The sequence below is a fragment of the Polypterus senegalus genome, chromosome 6 (genome assembly GCF_016835505.1).
Source record: "Polypterus senegalus isolate Bchr_013 chromosome 6, ASM1683550v1, whole genome shotgun sequence".
NCBI classification, from domain to species: domain Eukaryota; kingdom Metazoa; phylum Chordata; class Cladistia; order Polypteriformes; family Polypteridae; genus Polypterus; species Polypterus senegalus.
Genome location: NC_053159.1, coordinates 56,346,748 through 56,369,659, shown reverse-complemented (window position 1 = coordinate 56,369,659; position 22,912 = coordinate 56,346,748). Strand labels below are relative to the sequence as shown.

At 42.1% G+C, this 22,912-nt stretch overlaps 1 protein-coding gene across 1 annotated transcript in view; it reads right to left on the bottom strand.

The window, feature by feature from the left end:
• Positions 1-2,152, bottom strand: part of cfap74 (cilia and flagella associated protein 74) — a 495,984-nt gene extending 493,832 nt beyond the window's left edge. The window contains exons 1-2 of the mRNA XM_039755043.1: positions 2,131-2,152; positions 1,343-1,476 (exon numbers count right to left, since the gene is read on the bottom strand). Coding sequence (XP_039610977.1) covers positions 1,343-1,448 — 106 coding nt within the window. The 5' untranslated portion in view covers positions 1,449-1,476; positions 2,131-2,152. The remainder of the gene's footprint in view (positions 1-1,342; positions 1,477-2,130) is intronic.
• Between the last annotated feature and the right edge of the window lie 20,760 nt (positions 2,153-22,912).

Sequence of the window (22,912 nt, the reverse complement as noted above, 5' to 3'; positions counted from 1 at the left end):
CCAGCGTGTCCTGGGTCTTCCCCGGCCTCCTCCCGGTTGGACGTGCCCGGAACACCTCACCAGGGAGGCATCCTGATCAGATGCCCGAGCCACCTCATCTGACTTTATCGTGGTGGAGGGGTTTGCGTGTCCCAATGATCCTAGGAGCTATGTTGTCCGGGGCTTTATGGTGGTGGAGGGGTTTGCGTGTCCCAATGATCCTAGGAGCTATGTTGTCCGGGGCTTTATGCCCCTGGTAGGGCCACCCAAGGCAAACTGGTCCTAGGTGAGGGATGAGACAAAGAGCGGTTCAACAAACCTCCAATGATGAGCGAAACCTTTGGACAACGTTTTCCCTTGCCCGGACGCGGGTCACCGGGGCCCCCCTCTGGAGCCAGGCCTGGAGGTGGGGCTCGATGGCGAGCGCCTGGTGGCCGGGCCTGCACCCATGGCCTGCCGGGCACAGCCCGAAGAGGTAATGTGGGTCCTCCTCCCCATGGGCTCACCACCTATGGGAGGGGCCAAGGAGGTTGGGTGCATTGTGAGTTGGGTGGTGGCCGAAGGCGGGGACCTTGGCGGTCTGATCCTCGGCTACAGAAACTGGCTCTTGGGACATTGCTGGAACAATGTGTAAAAACTGGAATTAATAGACCTAAACTTCAGAATACTGCTGTGAAAACTATCCAATAATGTGACTGTGACCAGATTACCCTCAAACCACCATGTACACAGGGAGCATGATAATTTACTCTTGCTTTACAGCCAACAACTTGATTCCATTGAGTCTACTATTAATACCACATTACGCCAGATTAATACAGAATAAAACTTGAGGTCAACTGCCTAGTATCTAAAACGAACCAAAAACTGATTATGGCAAAAGAACTATGAACTAAAACACACAAGAAGCTCAAAGACAAAAATCACTTCAAATAACAAATTACATTTCTTGTAATAGACACACCTAAAATCCAGGGACTGAAAGAGGGCTAGCTGTGCACTCTTAAAAATTTCTAAAACAAAAAAACAAAACAGCAGAGCTTGAAGGACTGATTTTATTAAAACCATTTTTGCTTAATCATACTATACACAAATATTTAATTTTTTTTACCAGTTACTGATTGTTTGTTTTGATTTTTAAGAGAATTATGAAAATGTAGCCTATGCACAATCCAGGATTTGTTCCTGCATTGCACCAGAAATAGATGGGTCACTGAAAATGCAGACTTGTGTGTTCATTGCCAAAACATGATAAGTTTCATTAAGCACATAACATAACGTGGAATAGGTGAGCATAACTATGAAAGTCTGCTCTCTTATTCATAATATATACACTTTATTACAGATACTGAATTTCTCTTACCTTCAGTTTCTTCATCTGTCCAAGTGTTCTGTGAGGGCATTTCATTGTGAAAATTATGAGAAGGTGTGCCATCTTCCGATTTTGATACCAAGTCTGTTGTATTCATTTTAAATGGCAATAAAAGAAAGCGAATGCTAAAATTAAAGAAATTCAAAAAGTGAATGTTAGATTTATTCAATTATTATTATTAATTAGACAATTGTTAACTAATATTGTTCATTAGTTGTTTACTATGTATGCACGGATTAATTACAATTGATACTTAACTGCTTTTGCCAATAGTACAGAAAAAAAAATAAAAAGACTGGGGAAGATTCGGCTCTACAACTTTTTTTTCTTCATTGTTATTATAAGATATGGCATAGTAAAACACACAAAAATATGAAAAATATCACAGAACTTAAAATTCATAAGAAGCAAGTGAATTTAAATGAAACACAAGCTAAAAAAATTAAGAGACTCTGATGCAGTGAATTGTAGTAAATGTAAACATCAAGTAAAAGTTATTACTAATTTGTTACTAATTCTTAGAAAGTAGGCAATAAGCTACAGTAAGTCGTGTTATTGAATAAACTAAATTAGTAGCAAGATTAATACTTTGACTTGTAACTAATGTAACCCTACAAAAACTGAACATCCATGAAATAAAGCATTGCATCACTGCTTGGAAACCTGGCTACAATATTTCTTTACAGTAGTATTTGAGGAAAATGATTCATAAAATAATTTCAGATGGATGAAATACAGATCTTACTAACATGATTCAGATTAACAACAACACATCTTACTTCAAATGACTGGTGTTCTCAAAACAATCATTCACTGTTCAAGATGTAAGGCACCTTGACTGCTACATTAACTACAATACCTTCTGTGTGGATTCTGCGTGTTTTAATAAAAATTTTGCGATTCTAATTTATACATGGTCTAAAAGCAGGTTTTCATGTATGGTGCATTAAAAAGTTTCCCTCATTGGTTTAAATGTGCGTGGGGCCTGCAGTTTCTTCTGAGAGCGGATTTCATTCTGAAATTGCTCATTGCTGCCTACTGCACTATACTGGAACTGGTTCAGAAAATAGATGGATAGGTGGGTTTTTGCTACTGACGTATTCTGTTCTTGCTTCTAGAATCGAGTCAGCAGGAAATGGCCGTATTACCATAAAGATATCAGACAAACATATAAAATAAAAAAATAAACATTTCGGACATTAGTGTGGCCAAACGGATTTACAACACATTGTTTTAAAGTAACCACATCACTTTGCCATTTCTCTCTGCTGCATAAGCAGCACCCAAGAATGATACTAAACCATTATATAAACTTCATTAAGAACATTGTAACTAAAATCTTGCAAAATGTTAGGTACCGTACATACATCTCAACAACATAAACATTCATATGTACCAAACATGAAGTTGGAGTGGTAACTAAGAATGGCAGTATAAAACTGACCGAAGTTAAAGGGAAATTCGGCAGACCAGATACAAGAATACAACATTGGAACTGTGCAAAATTCATAAGATTCCAGTGCATTAAAACGTTAAAGTTTCGCCATTCTAAGAAACCTATTTAACCATATAAGTACTAAGTGAATACACGAATAGCTGTTCGTAAACAACCCTAAGTAGCTAATTCAAGTAGTGTAAGTTAATTTCCATATATTATAAATAAATAAAAAAAAATAACAGTTTATCCCTTATTTGAGTCAAGTTTTTTACTTTAAAGTAAACAATTTATATATTTGTCTTACCTCTTGAAGTACCTACTGCGCTTCGTTGATTGTTTACTGGGTCGTCCTGGTGACTGGAACCTTCCATCTAGGCTTCCGGTCAATTAATAGTCCAAGAATATTGGAAAATATATATATACATATATTATAATGTCGAAAAATTGAAAGCTTATATAATTTTAATAAAAACATGAAAATATCTTAACAGTTGTAGAGCCCCTCATAATTTACGTTTTTATAAAGTGTCTTCCCCTTTAATTATGAAAATGGTATTGCCTCTAGTTTCTCTAGCTCCGGATGTGTCTCAGGTGGCAGAGCGCTGAAAAGGCGGGTTTAAGCTTATTTGTCCACACCCACCGAGTTCTTAAAATGGCAAAGGAAAAAAAAGTTTGATTTTCAGGTATGGGGTCTTCTGCAAAGGTAAATAGTTTTGTTCATGTTCACTATTTTTTTTTTACTTCAATTACAGTCTTGCAGGTCAGCTGTAGCTGAAGGTTTTTGCTTTAACCAATTTCTTAATTAAAAAACGTTTATTTACTAATAAAGCAATTTATTTTACTTGAGTTCAGTTAACTTGCAAGTTACCATTCAGAACCCTTAATTGCCTACATTAGTTTTAAACTGCCACATTTAGATTTTAATTGTCACCTGTTTTCTTAACCAGCCATCATTTAACAATGGTGACAAAGGAACCACAGCTCTCCAGTGGGGTATTGCACAAAAGTAGAATTAAGAAAGCCAGGATAACAGAACAGTCGCGGCTTGACCTAGTTTAATCAGTGCATCCTGGCTTAATCCGTTGCACGTTTGCTGAGCCAGGATGAGAACGCGCGGATATGTTAAGCCAGGTGTATATAGTTTGGATAAATGCGCGTTCATGGTATTCTTAAAAAGATCACGAAATCGATCACAGAATCACCGATGCAAAAATGGACAAAACCCGTGCGGCATACTTTTCGCCTAATGAGCAACAGCTTCTTATGGAAACGTATGAAGAAGTGAAACATATAATATGTAAAAAAGGCAATACAGCTGCTGTAATAAAGCAAAGAGAGAATGCCTGGCAAACAATAGCGGACCGATTGAATGCGTAAGTAGTCCAAATAACCAGTGCTCCACTGAAACCCTCATAATTACAATTCAAGGAGTTACTTGTCATTTTCAAAAATAATTGTATACTTTGCCTTAAATGTGTCCAGTGGACATGCATTTAACATGAAGAATAATTGCAAACACTTACCCACTATATGCATCTATTTGATATATTTAGTTTATTTTATGTCTCTAATGTGTTTAATCCTTTTACTCTTATCTATTTGTATGTAGGTTTTGTTTCTAATTAATTTGATGTAATCTATAATCAGATAATTTGCTCTATTTTTATCCATCTAATCTATTTTATCATTTGTATCTTTCTATTCCTCTTAAAGAACAAACATGTCTGGCCAAAAAAGGACTTGGCAGCAAGTCAAGATTAAATACAAGAATATTTTGCAGGCTGGTAAGTGACTTGTTTGCTGAGAACATAGGTGACATGTTTGCTGACATTTTATTATCTGTGCTGATTTTAGCCATAAAAAAGAAAAGTCATATTACTGGTACGGGGTGGCCCTCCAACCCAAGACTTCACCCCAGCAGAGGAGCTGGCCCTGGACTCAAATAAAGGGAAGCCAGTGATTGAAGGGATCCAGGGAGGGACAGCCACTGACTCTGGCCCAGCAAGGGATACTGGCCTCTTCATACAATGTACATTATTGCCATACTACTGCGCATGGAAAATATTAAAATCCATTTATATTTTGTTATGTGGACTGTGTGACTTTGCTTTACCTTGCAGTGGCTGGTGACACTCTTACACTTTTGGATCCCCAGACTATGATTTGCCGGTGAGTATTCTTTATTAAATCATTGGCTTTGCGTGTTCTGTCAAAAATATCAATACCAGTAATGAATATGGCAGAGGGAAGCCACATCTACAGCAGTGGAGTGCACTTCTGCCGATGATGAGACCGTGTCGTTGGACTCTAGAAGGCTCGAGGTATCATGTCAATTTTGTGGAAATGGACACATTTTTAAGTTTATAATAGATAAGAAGTCAGGAAGTGGTACTAATAGAAAATATCATTTGTTAAAGGATCCTGACATTGGGCAGTCTGATAAGCAGCCTGGTAACATAGTGAGTATTGCCTAAAGTAAATTTACATTATGCAAAAATTGTGCTATGCTAACAAAAAGGTGTTCACAGAATTCACAAACTGTCAGACATCTCTACACAACACATCTTAAGAGACAGATCGAGCTTTCAGAAGTCAAGATTGATGTGAACAAAAGAAAGCTGCAGGACATGGACCTTGACATGCAAATTAAACGCAAGACACTGAGGAAACTAGAACTGGAAATCCAGAAACTACAAACAGAAGTAAGTGACTTCAGTTCATACTGTAACCATGACTGTAACCCAATGTATTAATCATCATAATTTGTTCTGTCCACAGCTCCAAGCTGACAAGTGATAACAGCAAAATAATAAAAGAAAAATATTCCAAAACCATTGTGGTCTTCTACAATTTTTTTATGACTGTCAGGTACACTTTATAGTGATCGATCCAGTGAAGTGGAACTAGAATTTGGGAAGATAACCACAGTGTGTGCTACTGATGCCAAATAAAATGCATGTACACATGAAAAGTTATATAGCCTACATTATCCTTTATTAAGGGATGGGCTAAATCAAAACTAAATTAACTGAAATAATTTGCAATGTATTGTTCTCTAACAAGTCTACCATTTCTGTTATCTGGGAATATGGCAGCATTGTCCCAATCAACATCCAAAGCAACTCTGGGAGCCCTTTCTTTTCTTAGGCTGGCAATATTGTGCAGCACTGTGCAGGCAACAGTCACGTCGCATGCTCTGTCTGGGAAGACCCTCAGGTGGTGCAGGCACTGAAATCGGGATTTCAGGAGGCCGAAGGTCATTTCAATTCGAGCCCTGGTTTTGGCATGGGCATGGTTGTAAGCTTGCTGTGCTGGGGTTTGGGGGTCTGTAAGGGAGTCATCAGAAATGTCTCACAGGCATAACCTTTGTCCCCAGCAGCACACCAGAGAACTCACCTGTGAATACAAAACATAATTCTTACAAGTACTGTACTCTTGCTGTTCAAGGTGCTTAAAAAATGGGGTGGTTTACCTAGAGAGAGTCTCTGGTAAATTCTACTGGCCGAAAGATTCTGGAGTCGTGGACTGAGCCAGGCCACTTTGCCTCTAAATTTGTGATAAGGCAGTCAGCATCACAGATCATCTGTAACAATATATAGCCTATTAAGGTAATTTAATGCACAGAATAATTATGTAGCTGACAGTAACCATTACTTATTCTTACCTGAACATTGACACTGTGGAAGGATTTCCTGTTCACATAATCTCCCTCATGTGCCCCTGAGGGGCGTTGGATACTAATATGGGTGCAATCCACTGTACCAATTACATTAGGAAAAGCTATAACACAAAACAATGACTGTCATACTGTGACTGTGCTAATGTAACATTTTGTAGTAATCTGTTATTATTCATGTTACCTGCAATCTTGTAGAACTCCTCCTTGATGTGGATGAATCTTCTGTGGCCAGGAAGGTGATAAATATGTGCACAAGAGATTTCAATGCCAGACTTACTTTTCTTATTGTGCGGCAAATAGTGGCTTTATTGAGGTTTTCTGCATCACCGACAGAATACAGAAACATGCCACTTGCAAAGAATCGCAGTGCTATGCAGACCATCTGTGGGACAGTGAGAGCATGGCTCCGTGCGGTCCTGTGCTGTATGTTTGGACCCAGCAGCCTACACAAATATCTGATGCCATCACTTGAGAATCTGTACCTCTCAGTCAGATATTCGTCTGAAAAGGCCAATGGGTCTGCCCTATCTCGAAGACTCTTTCATGCCTGAATGCTCGTCTGAGTATTAAAACTTCCTCATCAACTACATCATTCAACAAAGGGCAAGCCATTGTGGATAGGAAACACACAAATCTTTAGTCTATATATACTACGTATTGACCTCGTTACGGACTTAATTGAAACCACATTTGCAAATTGAGGAGCCATTTCTTATTATCTCATCAACTGCAATAAAATATAATATATTGATATTTTTATCATTCAACAATACATTTCTACTGTATACTTGCATATATAGATATACATAGTCTATATTCTATTTCTCATATTGTATAGTATAGTTCTTTTGCACTGTGTTGGCATTCATTGTGGACAGCAAAGTAATAATTGCTCAGGAAAATGTGCTTTCCTCACTGGGTGTTTTAAATCTCTTTAAATCTCGAATAATATATATATTCATCAAACCTCTGACAGTGAAATGAACAGCAGTTTTCAATAATAACTAAAATAACAGTACGCATAAATAGATGAATGACAGTATATCTAGTTTTTTAATGCAGGACCATGAAATGACTAAAACACATTAATATCTAGTAGGATTTAGGGAGGAACTAGCCGATAAATCACTAAGATTAATCTTAGCCTGGTTGTTAGCCTGCTCTGGAGCAGGCTAGCTGCAAAGTGTAAATCTCCATAGTAACTTAATGTAGATTAATTTAGCCTCCCTTCATGCAACCGAGTCAGGGCTAAATTCAGCCCGGATAACCAGAAAATCCCAGCTTAATTCCTTATCTTGGTTTTGTGCAATACCCCCCTGCTCTTTAAATCTGTGTACGTGCATCATGAAGTGTCACTGTTAATAAAATGTTTTGAAATAAATGCGAGAAAAAGGAAGGATCACAAAACAATAAAAGCACCAACAAGCCATAGAATTAAATACTAATTTTAATTATGTTAGGCCTGGCTTCTAATTACAACACTGGTTGGAACAAAAACCTGTGGCTACAGCGGACCTTCAAGATTATAACTGAGTCCCCCTGGTCTAGCTTGTCCATTAAAAAACAAGAGACAGAATGACAAAACCACATTTGGTAATGCATTTACACACTTCTAAGGTTTTTGAGCTGCATCACAATTTTGTTTTAGGTTGAGTTAATATTGGACTATGTAGAAGTATATTGTGAGACAACAATAACGACTGATCCGTCTATGTTTAACAGAATTAGTCACTGGTGAATCTAATAAATTGGAGGCCCATGGGAAAAGTATTGAGGTTCCCCTCATATAATATTAAGGAAAAGAAATATAAAGACTTACAGATAAAAAAAGTATGATATGTAGGTACAGGTATATATAATTGAATAGAGTTTCTTTGAAATTAATTTGTGTTGGATAATGATATTGTAAATGCATTATTTCAGAATCATGAAAGAAATTCTTCTTTCTTCTAGAGGGGTCGATGTGCTTGATTAACCCTCCCCATGTAGCTGGGCCATGCACCTGTGATGATGTGGGTTCTGGCTCCACACTCCCATCTGATTTAGGAAGCACTTGAACCCAACACCGTCGATAATGAAACCGAGTGAGCTAGTCAGTGGAGGCAAATAAACACTTGAGCAAGAGGTGGTGCAAAAAGTGCAATAGTGCTTTTATTTAAAACTGTCCATCAAAACAAAACAGTGTTCCATAAAGTGCAGTAGTTTCAAAATTCAATAAATAAATCCAATAAAAGAATGTGGAGGTTAAAATCAATAAATAGAAAAAACACAATCCTTAAAAACCAGAGGTTAAAATCTTCTTTAGGAAGCAGTTCTTAAAACAACAAGTCTGGTGCTTTTCTGGTAGCGTCTCACCTGCTTATCCTGTTAGGGCTTAGCAGCAGGCAAGACGTTCTCTGCAGCTGTCCTCTTCTACACACACACATGAGACTGGAGACCTCCCGATCCCTGGCTTCGGTCTGGCACTCATCCCAGTCCCCGAGACTTAGTTTCCACCAATGGCCAGGACACACACATTGGGGACTCCACCACCAAGTCTCCCGACTTCCGCTGCCTTTCCACGGCCTTCTGCGGCTCGTCGCCTTATACTGGTCACTCCCTCTACCTGATCGCTCAGCGGGAGCAACATCCATTCAAACACCCGGGTGACGGCCTTACACCCAGCTTCCTCAAAGCTGCCCTCGCGCGCTCACCACACACACGCACGCACGCACCACCTGCTTCCTCGCTCCTTGTAACCTCCGTCCTTTCTTTTCTTTTCTTATCTCGTTCTTTTTTCATCCCTTTTTTCCAACCCTCACAACCGACTTGCGCTTCTTTTTAAATGACGAGGGGCCATCACAGCTGTAGCATTAGCCATGGGAGCAATCACGGATGTGGGCAGTTATATGGCGTTATTTCAGTGCCACTATTCTGAGCGCACGTAAAAAAATATTGCAAGTGCAAGTGTTGCATTTTGAGGAGAAATTTATTTTGAGCGTACAAAAGCTGAATTTGAGTGAACAAAATTCATTGCTGCGTGCAAAAAATGTATTTCAGTGTTTGCACTTATCCATATACACACACACAATAGCACCCTCTCGCTCAGTTTTTTCATTTGCGCTTGCTCGCAATGTGTTGCTTGCGCTCACAACATTCTCTGCTGCAAGCGCTCAACTCTCTGTACACCGTGTGCCACAAAACCAACCAATCACAGACTTGGTTTCAAAAATTCTGATTGGCTCTTACGGTCTCAAATCAGCTCGCTAGCTGCTGCATTCCGGAAACAGTCCGAAATGTAGCTAAATCCAGCTGAACTCAATTAAACCCCAATTTGCGGATAACATCTTTAATTATTTTATTTTAAAATATATTATTTGTTAAGACTATCGTTGGTGTAGTATAATGTAGTTGCATTATACAACCATGCCAACTGACTCTCCAAATTATATTTGAGTAGCTCTCTTTTATGTCGTCGAATACTGAACAGCAGCACGAAAACAACATGTCCCGGCCACATGTAAGTAATATAAAATCATTATTATTATTGGAGCCATTATTTGATTCTGCCATCTCTTCTTTGACTGCAGAGTAAATCAAAACTCCCTCTATCTGCAAGAAGCGAGGCTGAGTGGACAGTGTTTCCGGTGTCCGGAATGCAGCAGCTAGCGAGCTGATTGGAGATCGTAAGAGCCAATCAGAATTTTTGAAACCAAGTCTGTGATTGGTTGGTTTTGTGGCACACTTATAACGGTGTACAGAGAGTTGAGCGCTCGCAGCAGAGAATGTTGTGAGCGCAAGCAACACATTGCGAGCAAGCGCAAATGAAAAAACTGAGCGAGAGGGGGTGCTATTGTGTGTGTGTGTATATGGATAAGCGCAAACACTGAAATACATTTTTTGCACGCAGCAATGAATTTTGTTCACTCAAATTCAGCTTTTGTACGCTCAAAATAAATTTCTCTTCAAAATGCAACACTTGCACTTGCAATCTTTTACGCGATGCCAATAATTTTTACGTGTGCTCAGAATAGTGGCACTGAAATAACGCCATACTCATCGCCGACTGCCCCGCGGCTCGCTACAACAACGCCCCCCCCTCACGAAGCCGCCTCGGGTGCGGTGATTATTTATTTAAAATGAATGGCCTTTGCTCAACGAGCTGTGGACCCATAACACCACAGCACCTCCTCCTCTGTCTTTTCCTTCAGATCTTGTTTTACTTTATCCATCCACTTCTGCTTTGTCTTCCTCCACTTTCTTTTCCCCTGCACCTCTATTTCCATCACTCTTCTGCCTACAATTTCAGTATATCTCCTCATCACATGTCGATACCACTTCAACCTACTTTCCTGTACTCCCTTATTTATCTCTCCCACTTTTTCAATTTCTTATTCTGTCCTTTCTTAAAACTCCAAAGATCAATCTCAACATTTTCATTTCTGACACATCTAACTTCTTCTCCTATACTCCCTTTACTGCCCATGTCTCAACTGCATACAACACTGTTGGTCTTACGACTGTCTTAACTTTACCTTCAACCTTCACCTTTATTCTTCGATAACACAATACTCCTGATACAATCTTCTGATTGTTCCATGCACACTGCACCCTGTGGGTTATCTTTGCATCTAGGTTTCCATCTTGGTCTACCAATGATTGTAGATATTTACATTTGTTGACTCTTTTCAATAGCTATACCTGTAGGCTGACTTCTAAAATCTAGTCATCATTAAATCCACTACTTGTTTTCTGATGCTACACAACAGAATGTTCTCAGCAAAAAGCATGCACCAGGGAAATTGGTCTTTTATCCCATGACTCAATACATCCATAAGCAGATCAAAGAGGGAAGGACTCAAAGAAGATCCCTGGTGGAGACCTACTCTAACTGGGGTCTTGTCTGTTACCCCAACACTGCTTTTGACCTGAGTCCTTGTTCTTTCATATATATCCCTGACAATCCTCATATACCTGTTTAGTACTCCTTTCTCTCTCATGCACCTCTAGACCTATTCACATGGCACTCTATTATAAGTCTTCTTCATATCAATATACTTCATATGCATCCTTTGTGTTTTTCTTGATACTTCTCTATCAGCTGTTTCAATGCAAAGACCACATCACCACATGCTCCTCTCCTATGGTGATCTCCTTTCCAAACCTTTTCTGTATAACCCTTGTCCAAATTTTCATTGTGTGTATCATTAGCTTTATCCCTATGTAACTTCCACAATCCTGAATATCAGCTGTCCTTATAAATGGATACAAACACACAGTCCCTCCACTCTTCTGGTATTCACTCCTTTTCATAGATCTTCTGCATTAGATCCCACAACATATTTAGTCCCTTTTCTTCTAAACTCTTTCACAATCATTCTGGCATTTCATCTAGTCTTATTGTGCTCCCATTTTTCATTTTGTCAGTGCCTCCTTTACTTCCTCTCTCCTTATTTTTGGTATTAGCCCTTCATTTGGTACTCTATCCCCAGATACTACCCGTGAATCTTCTTCATTCAACAGCTTTTCTGTACCTCTTCTATCTAGTCTTCATCTTATCATGCTTACCCAAGACCACACCTATCTCATCTGTCATCTGATTTATGTGTCTAATATTTTTTCCTGGCTTGGTCCTAATCTTCACCACCCCCAAAACTTGTCTTCACCTACTCCAATATTTGTGCCTTGGTTCTTACCACTGACCTCTTGCCTCCTTGTTTGTCTACCTATACATTTCGCTACCATTTTTCTTCCCTGATTGGTACCCTTTCACTTTATCATTTCCTGTAACTCCCTGTTCCGCCACCATGTCTCTTTGTCCCCAGTGGACTCCTTCCTGTTGCTCTAGCAAACTCCTCTTCACCTACTCTTAATACAACATTGCTATTATTTTCCCCCCATTACTCCACACTCTTAAATGACTACACTTCATTTAAAACTTTCTGCCTAAGCCTGTTCCTAAGATGTACTGTGACATCCCGTGTAGTGGGAATTAGGATCACCAGCCTACATTCTAGGTGTTAAGTATGTGACACCGAGCGTCACCAGGATGATGGTTTAAGAGAGGGAGACACGGACACAAAAAGGGTTGGGTTTTTTGAAAAATAAAGTGAGGTTTTATTTACAGGTGCACTTAAAGAAAACAAAAATAATGTCCTGCGGAATCTATATATATATATATCTATATATATATATATATATATATATATATATATATATATATATATATATATATATATATATATATATATATACACAAAGTATATATATATATATATATATATATAAAGTATATATATATATATATATATAAAGTATATATATATATATATATATACATAATATATATATATATATATATATATATACAAAGTATATATATATATATATATATATATATATATATATATATAAAAGTATATATATATATATATATATATATACACAAAGTGTATATATATATATATATATATATATATATATATATATATATATATATATATATACACAAAGTATATATATATATATATATATATATATATATATATATATATATATATATATATATATATAAAGTATATATATATATATATATAGTATAGTATATATATATATATATATATATATATAAAGTATATATATATATATATATATATACACAAAGTGTATATATATATATATATACACAAAGTATATATATATATATATATATATATATATATATATATATATATATATATATATAAAGTCCAATACCGCAAAGGACACACAAAAACAGCAATCAAATGGAGCCCAAAAATGACTACAGTATACACAGTATTTACAGTGCTGCCAGAAAGTCCCAAATGGAAAAGTAAAATGCACATAAACTAGAGAAAACCACATATACACGAACCAAAATGAAGCTGTCTTCCTCCACAGTGCTCCAAGTCAGGAAGCTGCTCCTTCAAACAGTGTATACAGGATTCACCAAAACAAAAATATTGAAAATACAGAAAAAGTGTATATACGAAAAATAAACAGTGCACCAATAACCACAACCCTATATATACAAGAAAAAAATATATTGTAACGTGCAGGTAATGCTTTCTAGCTTTGTCTGACGGAAAGGGAGGTTTCTAATTGAGAGGGGCGGACACATCTTGTGGGAGGTGTGTTTTCTTATTTTTTTGTGGAAGTGGGGTTCCTGGTGTGTGCTGGAAGTGAGGGGATTTCCTGGAGTCAACAAGATTGCCCCATTATTTTGTATAGGACCAATTTAACTAAAATAAAACTGAAGAGGCCCTGACAGCTGCGAGTGCTCCTGTTATTATTTACCCAGAGTGCCACATTGGTGTCAGAAGCAGGATATGGAATTGGAAGGAGCGACTGGAGGCGAGTTACTGTGCGGGGATTCGAGAAGATCCAAGCCCGACGCTGGAACCCGGAGAAGAGTACAGACGGCGAGTAAGAAGAAGGTCAGTTTGGCAGCTGCTATTAATATGGAGCAGGATAGTGGGCTTGTTTCTTTAACAGAAGGAAATGGAGTGTTCGGGGTGTCGGTGTCAACACCAAGAACTTACCTGTTGAATCCTTCGGTAAGCGCACGTGAGCCAGCGTCGGTTTGTGATAGCCATGTGGGAGAAAAACGTGACATAGAAGGCAACCTTCCACAGTATCCGGGCCAAATGCAGTGGGAGGAGTTTCGGCGGAGCTTTGAACGGCTAGCAGTTACACAGAAATGGTCTGAAGAATATGGGGCAGGACAGCTGCTGGCTTGCGTGTCAGAGGGGGCGGTGTTTGCGTTAGCAGAAGCGCTGCACAATGGTTGCCGTGGCTACTCGACATTGTTAAATCGTTTAGAAGACTATGCAAATGAGGGAGAGAGAGAGAGTCAGTGAGAGAGAAGGAAGTCGCAACAAGCGCAGGGAGAACGTTCCAGCCACTTTGATGGAAAAGGAGCATGGGAGGCGTACTAGAGGCGCTTTTGTATGGTGGCCATGGCCAATAGATGGGATCCACAGGAACAAGCGGTGCAGCCGGCTGCTGCCCTAGAGGGCGATGCCCTGAATGCTCTGACGGTCTTAGGAGAGGAGGAACTGCTTGAAGTTGGCGCCCTGGCGGCTGCATTGGAGCGACGATTCGGTCATGTAGAATCCATTCCGGGCATCAGACAGCAGTTGGGGGAGCAAACTTGTGATACAACCGAAAGTCTGGGCAAGTTTGCAGCAGAAATTCAGTCTTTGGTCAGAAGAGGCTACCCTTACTTGGATCGAGCAGTCCAAGAGGAGTTGGCAAAGGAGGCATTCAATCGGGGTCTCACACCCCAGTTAGTGAGGCAACACATACGATTTTTCAAGCCAAGTACATTTGAAGAGGCATTGCAAATAGCACAAGAGGCTGAGCAGGTGCTATCAGAAGGATGCCAGGACCCCAGCCCCTTAGCTATGAGAAAATACACAATTCCAGTTAAACAGCAGGTTGTCCAGCATCAACACATGCAAGAAGACAAATCTTCGGGTGCGACAGCATTGCCCTCGCAAGCACAATGGTCACCACGTTCAGTAAAACCACCCATATGCTGGCATTGTGGCAGAGTGGGGCATCTGCAGCACTTTTGCCCACACAAGGAAAAAACTGAGCTTAAACCCATACAGCTACCCCAGGGAAATGACCAGGGACCCGTGTAAGAGGGACAGCACGGGCCCCACAGCATGTCCCATCACAAAGTAGTCCACCGGGACAAGATGTGCAACCCCCGGTGCCTGTTGGCCGATTGGGTGAAGGGACCTATTGCCATGTCCACACTTGGATAGGCAATCGTGTCTGTAAGGCCCTGATTGACACAGGATCGACTGCCACAATTGTTAGACCAGACTTACTACCAGGAGAAAAACAGTGGAAGGGTACAGGGGTAGCTTTGATGACCGCCACAGGTGAAACAGCACCCATGCTAGGTAGAACTCGGGTAGCTATTTGTGTTGGTGGGCTTTGCTAGACATTGGAGGTCTGGGTGACCAAAATTATGGACCCCTGTATCCTGGGTTTGGATTTTTTGGAGATGGCTGGAGTTCAAATTGATCTACAAAAGTGGACTTCCAGGATGGAACGATTTTGAACCTTCTGAGCAGTGGTGATAGAAAGAGGAGGACCACCACCCAGGTGTCGAAACCAAATCAAACACCCATGTACAATCACACAGACACCACAAGTGTAGGTTTGAAGTTCATCCACAAACTATGGGAAAGAAACAAACAAGGATTGACTGTAGTTTAGCAGAGTCAACTGTGAGAGCTCCTGGAGAACTTCAGAGACCGTTTTTGCAACCTAGCCAGAAGATGTTGGCTGCACACACTTAGTGCGACATCCCTTACTTACAGGCACTGCACCGCCCATTAGACAACGTCCTCGACGTATTCCCATGGTGAAACAGAAGGCTGCAGACAGCATTGTAAGGGAAATGCAAAAGGCAGGTATTATTGAACCCTCTGAGTCCCCCTGGGTCTCACCAGTTGTCCTTGTACCAAAAAAAAGATGGAAGTTGGCGCTTCTGTGTTGACTATCGAAGACTTAATGCTGTCACTGTAAAAGACTCCTATCCCTTGCCACGTATTGATGAGTCTCTTGCCTTAGTAGGGGGATCGTCTTGGTTCTCGTCCCTGGATTTAAAGAGTGGATACTGGCAGGTGGCCCTTGCACCCTAGCCCAGAGAGAAGACAGCTTTTACTACTGGCAAGGGCTTATGGCAATTCCGGGTTATGCCTTTTGGACTTTGCAATGCACCAGCCACCTTCGAGACTGATGGACAGGGTATTGGCTGACATACCGGGCATGCAATGCCTCATCTATTTGGACGATCTTCTGGTGCATGGGAAGGCTTTTAGTGACGCTACAAGTAGTCTCCGCAATGTACTGACTAAACTTCGAGCAGCCAATCTCAAGTTCCACCCTGAAAAATGCCATTTGCTAAGGAGGGAAGTGTCATTCCTTGGGCACCGAGTGAGTGGAAGGGGAATCACTACCAAGGATAGCAAGGTAGATGCAGTGCAGAGATGGTTCAAGCCACAAAACCAGCGGCAAGTGAAAGAGTTTCTTGGGCTAGCTTCTTATTATCGCCGTTTTGTGCCTGGCTTTACCACAATTGCAGCACCATTGCACCGCCTGTTGCATCAGGGCGAAGTTTTCCACTGGGGTGAAGAACAGCAGGCTGCGTTCACAAATCTGAAGACAACCCTATTATTTTTATAATATTTATTTATTTATTTTTATAATTATTTCTGGCGCCGCATCCGAGTGGCAGCCTTTCCAGCAGCTCCATATATGACTTTATCTTTTTACCTTTTTATCTCTATTTTCCTCTGTTTCACTGATCACTTCTACCACTTTCTTTTATGTGGAATTGCTCCCTGGACACTTTTACTATTTTACTATTTGACATGGATTTTACACTCCGAGAATCGCCTATTCAAGTAGTCAGCTTAAAGCACTGAGAAGAAATGCTTATGCGGTGTGGTTCCTTATTTACCTGACGAGGTAAGAAGATGATATCGGGCAGCCGAGCCGCAAAGATAAAAGATAAGATTAAATCGAGACAACTTGAGAGAAAATGGCGTTATAAACCGTCGGTGCCTTCTGTGATCCTGGGAAATGTAAACTCACTACCAAATAAGATCGACGAACTGGCTGTGCTGGTGAAAATGTCAGAACCTACAGAGAATGCAGCTTGCTGTGTTTTAGTGAAACGTGGCTAACGTCTACCATCCCAGATGCTAACGTGGAGCTATCCGGGTTTAGCACAGTTAGAGCGGACAGAGACGCAAGTACCTGTGGAAAGAAGAAAGGAGGAGGACTCGCTCTCTATGTCAATACAAAGTGGTGCAACTCAGGACATGTAAACGTTAAAATCTCCACTTGCTGCAGGGACATCGAACTGTTGGCCGTAAGTCTGCGCCCCTATTACTTGCCCAGAGAGTTTGGACACGTGATTGCTGTTATTGTTTACATCCCCTCAAGCGAAACGGAGATGGCGAGTGACATCATCCATTCCGCAGTTGCTAAGTTACAAACGCAGCACCCTGAGGCACTTGTGCTAATCGCTGGAGACTTTAACCATGTAACGCTGGATAAAACATTACCTGCCTTCTCCCAGTATGTGGATTGTAACACCCGGGGAAACAGTACTATCAACCTACTGTATGCAAGCATTAAAGACGCATACAGCGCCACCCCACTGCCTGCGCTTGGGAAAGCAGATCATAACCTGGTTCTGCTTCAGCCTCAATACAAACCAAGAGTGAGGGAGCTACCTTACAACTACACGCTCATTCAGGAAGTGGTCCCTGAGGCAGAGCAGGCTCTGAGAGACTGCTTTGGAACTACAGACTGGGATATATTGCTTGGGTCACATAGTGAGAACATTGAAGAGGCTGTTGAATGCACAACTGATTACATCAACTTCTGTATGGACATTGTAGTTCCAGTAAGAACAGTATGCTGCTATGCTAACAACAAGCCATGGGTTACAAGTGACATCAAGGGCCTTTTGAACCAGAAGAAAAGGGCTTTTAAAGGTGGTAATCAGCATGAGCTCAAGTGCGTGCAGAAGGAACTCCGAGTCCGTTTCAGGGCGGCGAAAGAGCAGTACAGGAGCAGAAGTTGCAGAACAACAGCATGAAGGAAGTGTGGGATGGGATGAAGATTATCACTGGCTGCAGCTCAAGGGGTGCCGCCATCGAGACAGACGTGGAGAGAGCAAACCAAATGAACAACTTCTTTAATAGGTTTGATCACAGTAACCCACGCTCACCTCGAGTACTGCATCCTCCAACCATCCTTCTGCTGATACCAGCATAGGTGAGACATCCCCACCCACAATTACAGCAGCCCAGGTGAGCAGAGAGCTGAAAAGACTTTGTGCCAGCAAAGCAGCGGTCCAGATGGTGTATCGCCACGACTGCTGAAGGCCTGTGCGTTGGAACTGGGGAGTCCTCTACAGCGCATCTTCAACCTCAGCCTGGAACAGGGAGAGTCCCAAGGCTTTGGAAAACATCTTGTATCACCCTGTCCCAAAGGTATCACGTCCTAGTGAGCTGAATGACTTCCGGCCTGTTGCTCTGACGTCACATCTGATGAAGACCATGGAGCGGCTGCTGCTTCACCACCTGAGGCCACAGGTCCGTCCGCCCTCGACCCTCTGCAGTTCGCATACCAGGAGAAGGTGGGAGGGAGGATGCCATCATCTATATGCTACACGATCCCTCTCCCACCTGGACAGAGGCAGTGGTGCTGTAAGAATTATGTTTTTGGACTTCTCTAGCGCCTTCAACACCATCCAACCTCTGCTCCTTAGAGACAAGCTGACTGAGATGGGAGTAGACTCACACCTGGTGGCATGGATTGTGGACTATCTTACAGACAGACCTCAATATGTGCGTCTTGGGAACTGCAGGTCTGACATTGTGTTCAGCAATACAGGGCGCCGAGGGACTGTACTTTCTCCGGTCCTGTTCAATCTATATACATCAGACTTTTAATATGACTCGGAGTCCTGCCACATGCAAAAGTTCACTGATGACACTGCTATTGTGGGCTGCATCAGGTGTGGGCAGGAGGAGGAGTACAGAAAGTTAATCAAAGACTTTGTTAAATGGTGTGACTCAAACCACTTACACCTTAACACCAGCAAGACCAAGGAGCTGGTGGTGGATTTTAGGAGGCCCAGGCCCCTCATGGACCCTGTGATCATCAGAGGTGACTGTGTGCAGAGGGTGCAGACCTTTAAATATCTGGGAGTGCAGCTGGATGACAAATTGGACTGGACTGCCAATACTGATGCTCTATGTAAGAAAGGTCAGAGCAGACTATACTTTCTGAGAAGGTTGGCATCCTTCAACATCTGCAGTAAGATGCTGCAGATGTTCTACCAGACGGTTGTGGCGAGTGCCCTCTTCTACGTGGTGGTGTGCTGGGGTGGCAGCATAAAGATGAAAGACGCCTCACGCCTGGACAAACTTGTTAAGAAGGCAGGCTCTATTGTAGGATTAAAGTTGGACAGTTTAACATCTGTGGCAGAGCGAAGGGCACTAAGCAAACTCCTGTCAATCATGAATAATCCACTGCATCCACTTAACAGTGTCATCTCCAGACAGAGGAGTAGCTTCAGTGACAGACTTTTGTCACTGTCCTGCTCCACTGACAGACTGATGAGACTCTTCAATTCCACCCGGGGGAAGTAAATGCTAACATTAATTTTATTTTAATTTTCTTCATTTTTTTTACTATTTAATTTAATATTGTTTCTTTGTATCAGTATACTGCTGCTGGATTATGTGAATTTCCCCTTGGGATTAATAAAGTATCCTATCTATCTATCTATCTATCTATCTATCTATCTATCTATCTATCTATCTGTCCGTCCGTCCGTCCGTCCGTCCGTCCATCCATCCATCCATCCCTTTGTAATGCCCCAGTCCTGGCAGCACCAGATATAAATCTGCCATTTATACTTGATACAGATGCCAGTAACGTGGGGATTGGAGCCGTGCTGGCTCAGAGGCATCCGGAAGGGGAACGAGTTGTAGCCTACTATAGCCGTGCATTGAGTCGGCCAGAGATGAACTACTGTGTAACTCGCAGAGAACTATTTGGCATTGTGGATTCCATTCAGCACTTCCGGCATTACCTGTGTGGTCTACATTTTGTGATCCGCACAGACCATGCTGCTCTGCAATGGTTGCTTTCCTTCAGGGAACCTGAAGGCCAAATAGCTCGGTGGCTGGAGTGGCTTCAAGCATTCCACTTCACTGTGGAACATCGATCTGGAGAACAACATTGAAATGCGGATGCTCTGTCCGGAAGACCATGCTTAGGGGAAGAGTGTACACACTGTGACCGCCAGGAGAACAGAGTGGAAGGTGGTTCGACGTCTGCAAGCATATGTTTTCCAAGAGTTAAGTGTACCTGGAAGTGAAAAGAAATGGAGGAGCAGTCAAGAGGCTGATCCAGAATTGCAACTGATCATCCAATGGTTGGAGGGGGGGCAGCGTCCTGCTTGGGCTGAGGTTGCAGCGGAGTCTACTGTAGTGAAAGGTCTGTGGTCTCAGTGTGGGAGTTTGTTCATCAACAGGAGAGTTCTGAAGAGGCAGTGGCGGAATCCTGTAACTGGTGAAGGAAGGTGGCAAGTGGTGGTACCTCGTGCACTTCAAGAAGAGGTATTACGAAGTGTAGACAGCACTCCTGGTGGTGGTCATTTTGGGGTCACGAAGACACTAAGGAGGTTACGCCAAGCTTTTTACTGGAACCGGAGTCGGAGGGATGTAGAGGATTACTGTCGGCAATGTGATGCTTGTACTACCAGGAAAGGTCCAACAGGGCAGTCAAAAGCACCACTGCAACAATACCAGGTAGGAGCACCTATGGAGAGGGTAGCTGTTGATATCCTTGGCCCTTTTCCACGTTCATTCAGGGGCAATTGTTATGTCTTGGTAGCAATTGACTATTTCACCAAGTGGCCTGAGGCTTACGCGCTACCGGATCAAGAAGCGGAGACTGTGGCTGAGGCCCTCATTGATGGATTTTTCAGTAGATTCTGGATGCCAGATGAATTACACTAGGACCAGGGCCGGAATTTTGAGAGTCAGGTATTCCAGCAGATGTACCAGCGGATGGGCATCTGAAAGACCCGTACAACCCCTCTTCACCCACAGAGTGATGGGCTTGCGGAGAGGTTCATACAGACGCTTGCAACACAGTTGGCTCTTGCCACTTCCCAAGACCAGCATGACTGGGATCAGAAGCTGCCATTGGTACTCCTAGCCTTTCAATCTGCAGTGCAGGAGTCTTCTGGCTGCACACCAGCCCTACTAATGTTGGGAAGAGAATTATGAACTCCCATAGAACTTGCATTCGGGCTACCCTCTGATACTATGGCTGAGGTGTCTGGTCCTGAATACGCTCGCAAGCTACAGATTCGCATGGAGTCTGTTCATGCATTTGCCAGGGATCACCTCTATGTAGCAGGGAGTCGTCAGAAGCGACAGTACGATCTGAGAGCTCAAGGCCAACCTTTTCAAGAGGGTGATCAGGTTTGGGTCTATGGACCCAAACGGAAAAGAGGACGTTGCCCAAAATTGGACGACAACTGGGCCCTTGCCGGGTTCTGGAAAGGGTGGGGGAGGTCGTGTACTGGGTTCAACTGCCCCCGCCAGGGCGCCGCGTATTCCTCCACCAGGATCGTTTGGCTCCCTATTGTGGACGATGCTCTGAGGGGGAGAGACAAATGGAATCATCACCATTACCAGCTTCTACTCAGGAGGGAAATCAAGGTCCAACCACTTCCATGGATGCTGCACAAAATTCGCAGACAGGCAGTAGTCCGCTGCACCAACCTCTGCGAACACCCCGACCTCATCGACCGCGACGCCTGCCAGCCCATCTCAGGGACTTTGTGCTTCCTCGGGGACGAGGAGCTGAGGGGGAGGCTGTGTAACGTGCAGGCAATGCTTTCTAGCCTTGTCTGAGGGAAAGGGAGGACTGGAAGGGGAGGTTTCTAATTGAGAGGGACGGACACATCTTGTGGGAGGTGTATTTTCTTGTTTTTTTGTGGAAGTGGGGTTCCTGGTGTGTGCTGGAAGTGAGGGGATTTCCGGAGTCAACGAGATTGCCCCATTATTTTGTCTAGGACCAATTTAACTAGTCTAGTCAAAAAGAATTCCCTTTTGTATTCAGCGACCCTGTGCTGACCAATTAAACTCTCCTACGTCATCCCTCCACGGGTACACGATAACGTGAACGCGCCTGTGAAAAGTGGTGTCTTCTGCCCTGCAAAATTACTATAAAATTCAAAGCAGCCAGCACGCACGCACAAAGCTGTGCCAGCTTTTGAGATGCGAACTGCGCTTCTCCTAAAAGTGAAAGTAAGCATTTTTTAATTTATTCCACCTTCCCTGAGCTACAGCTCAGACAACTGCAAACATGGGATCCCTTTTCTAGACCGCGGTAAACAAATACTAAGACGCTTCACACTTTCTTTTACTCCTTTGTATTATGAAGTCGCGGGAGACTCGTGCAGGAGTGGGGGACCGATAATGCCATCCCGGCCGGTCAATGGCAAGGCCGTCTCTCCAGTCTACATGAGACCCACCGCGACACTCCCTAAAAGGCGCTAATATGGTCAGTGAAGAGGTCTGTCTGCAATATATAAAAAGAAAAAAGGTAAGTTTCCTTTCTTTATACTTTTTTAACCTTTTTTTCTCAAACAAATGCCTCTCTCAACACCATGCAGAGGACACTTAACTAATGTTATTTAATTACTGGTAATGCCAGTAAGGCACATTACCACACCTACCTCTTTAATTCTTCACTACTTTGTCCTTGCTGCTGCTTGCTCTGGTTTTATTCTCCTGCTGATTCTGATCTCCAAGTACATCACCTCTGTTTTATCAAGTAGAACTTGATAAAAAAAACAACTAAATTAGCTCTGCTATTA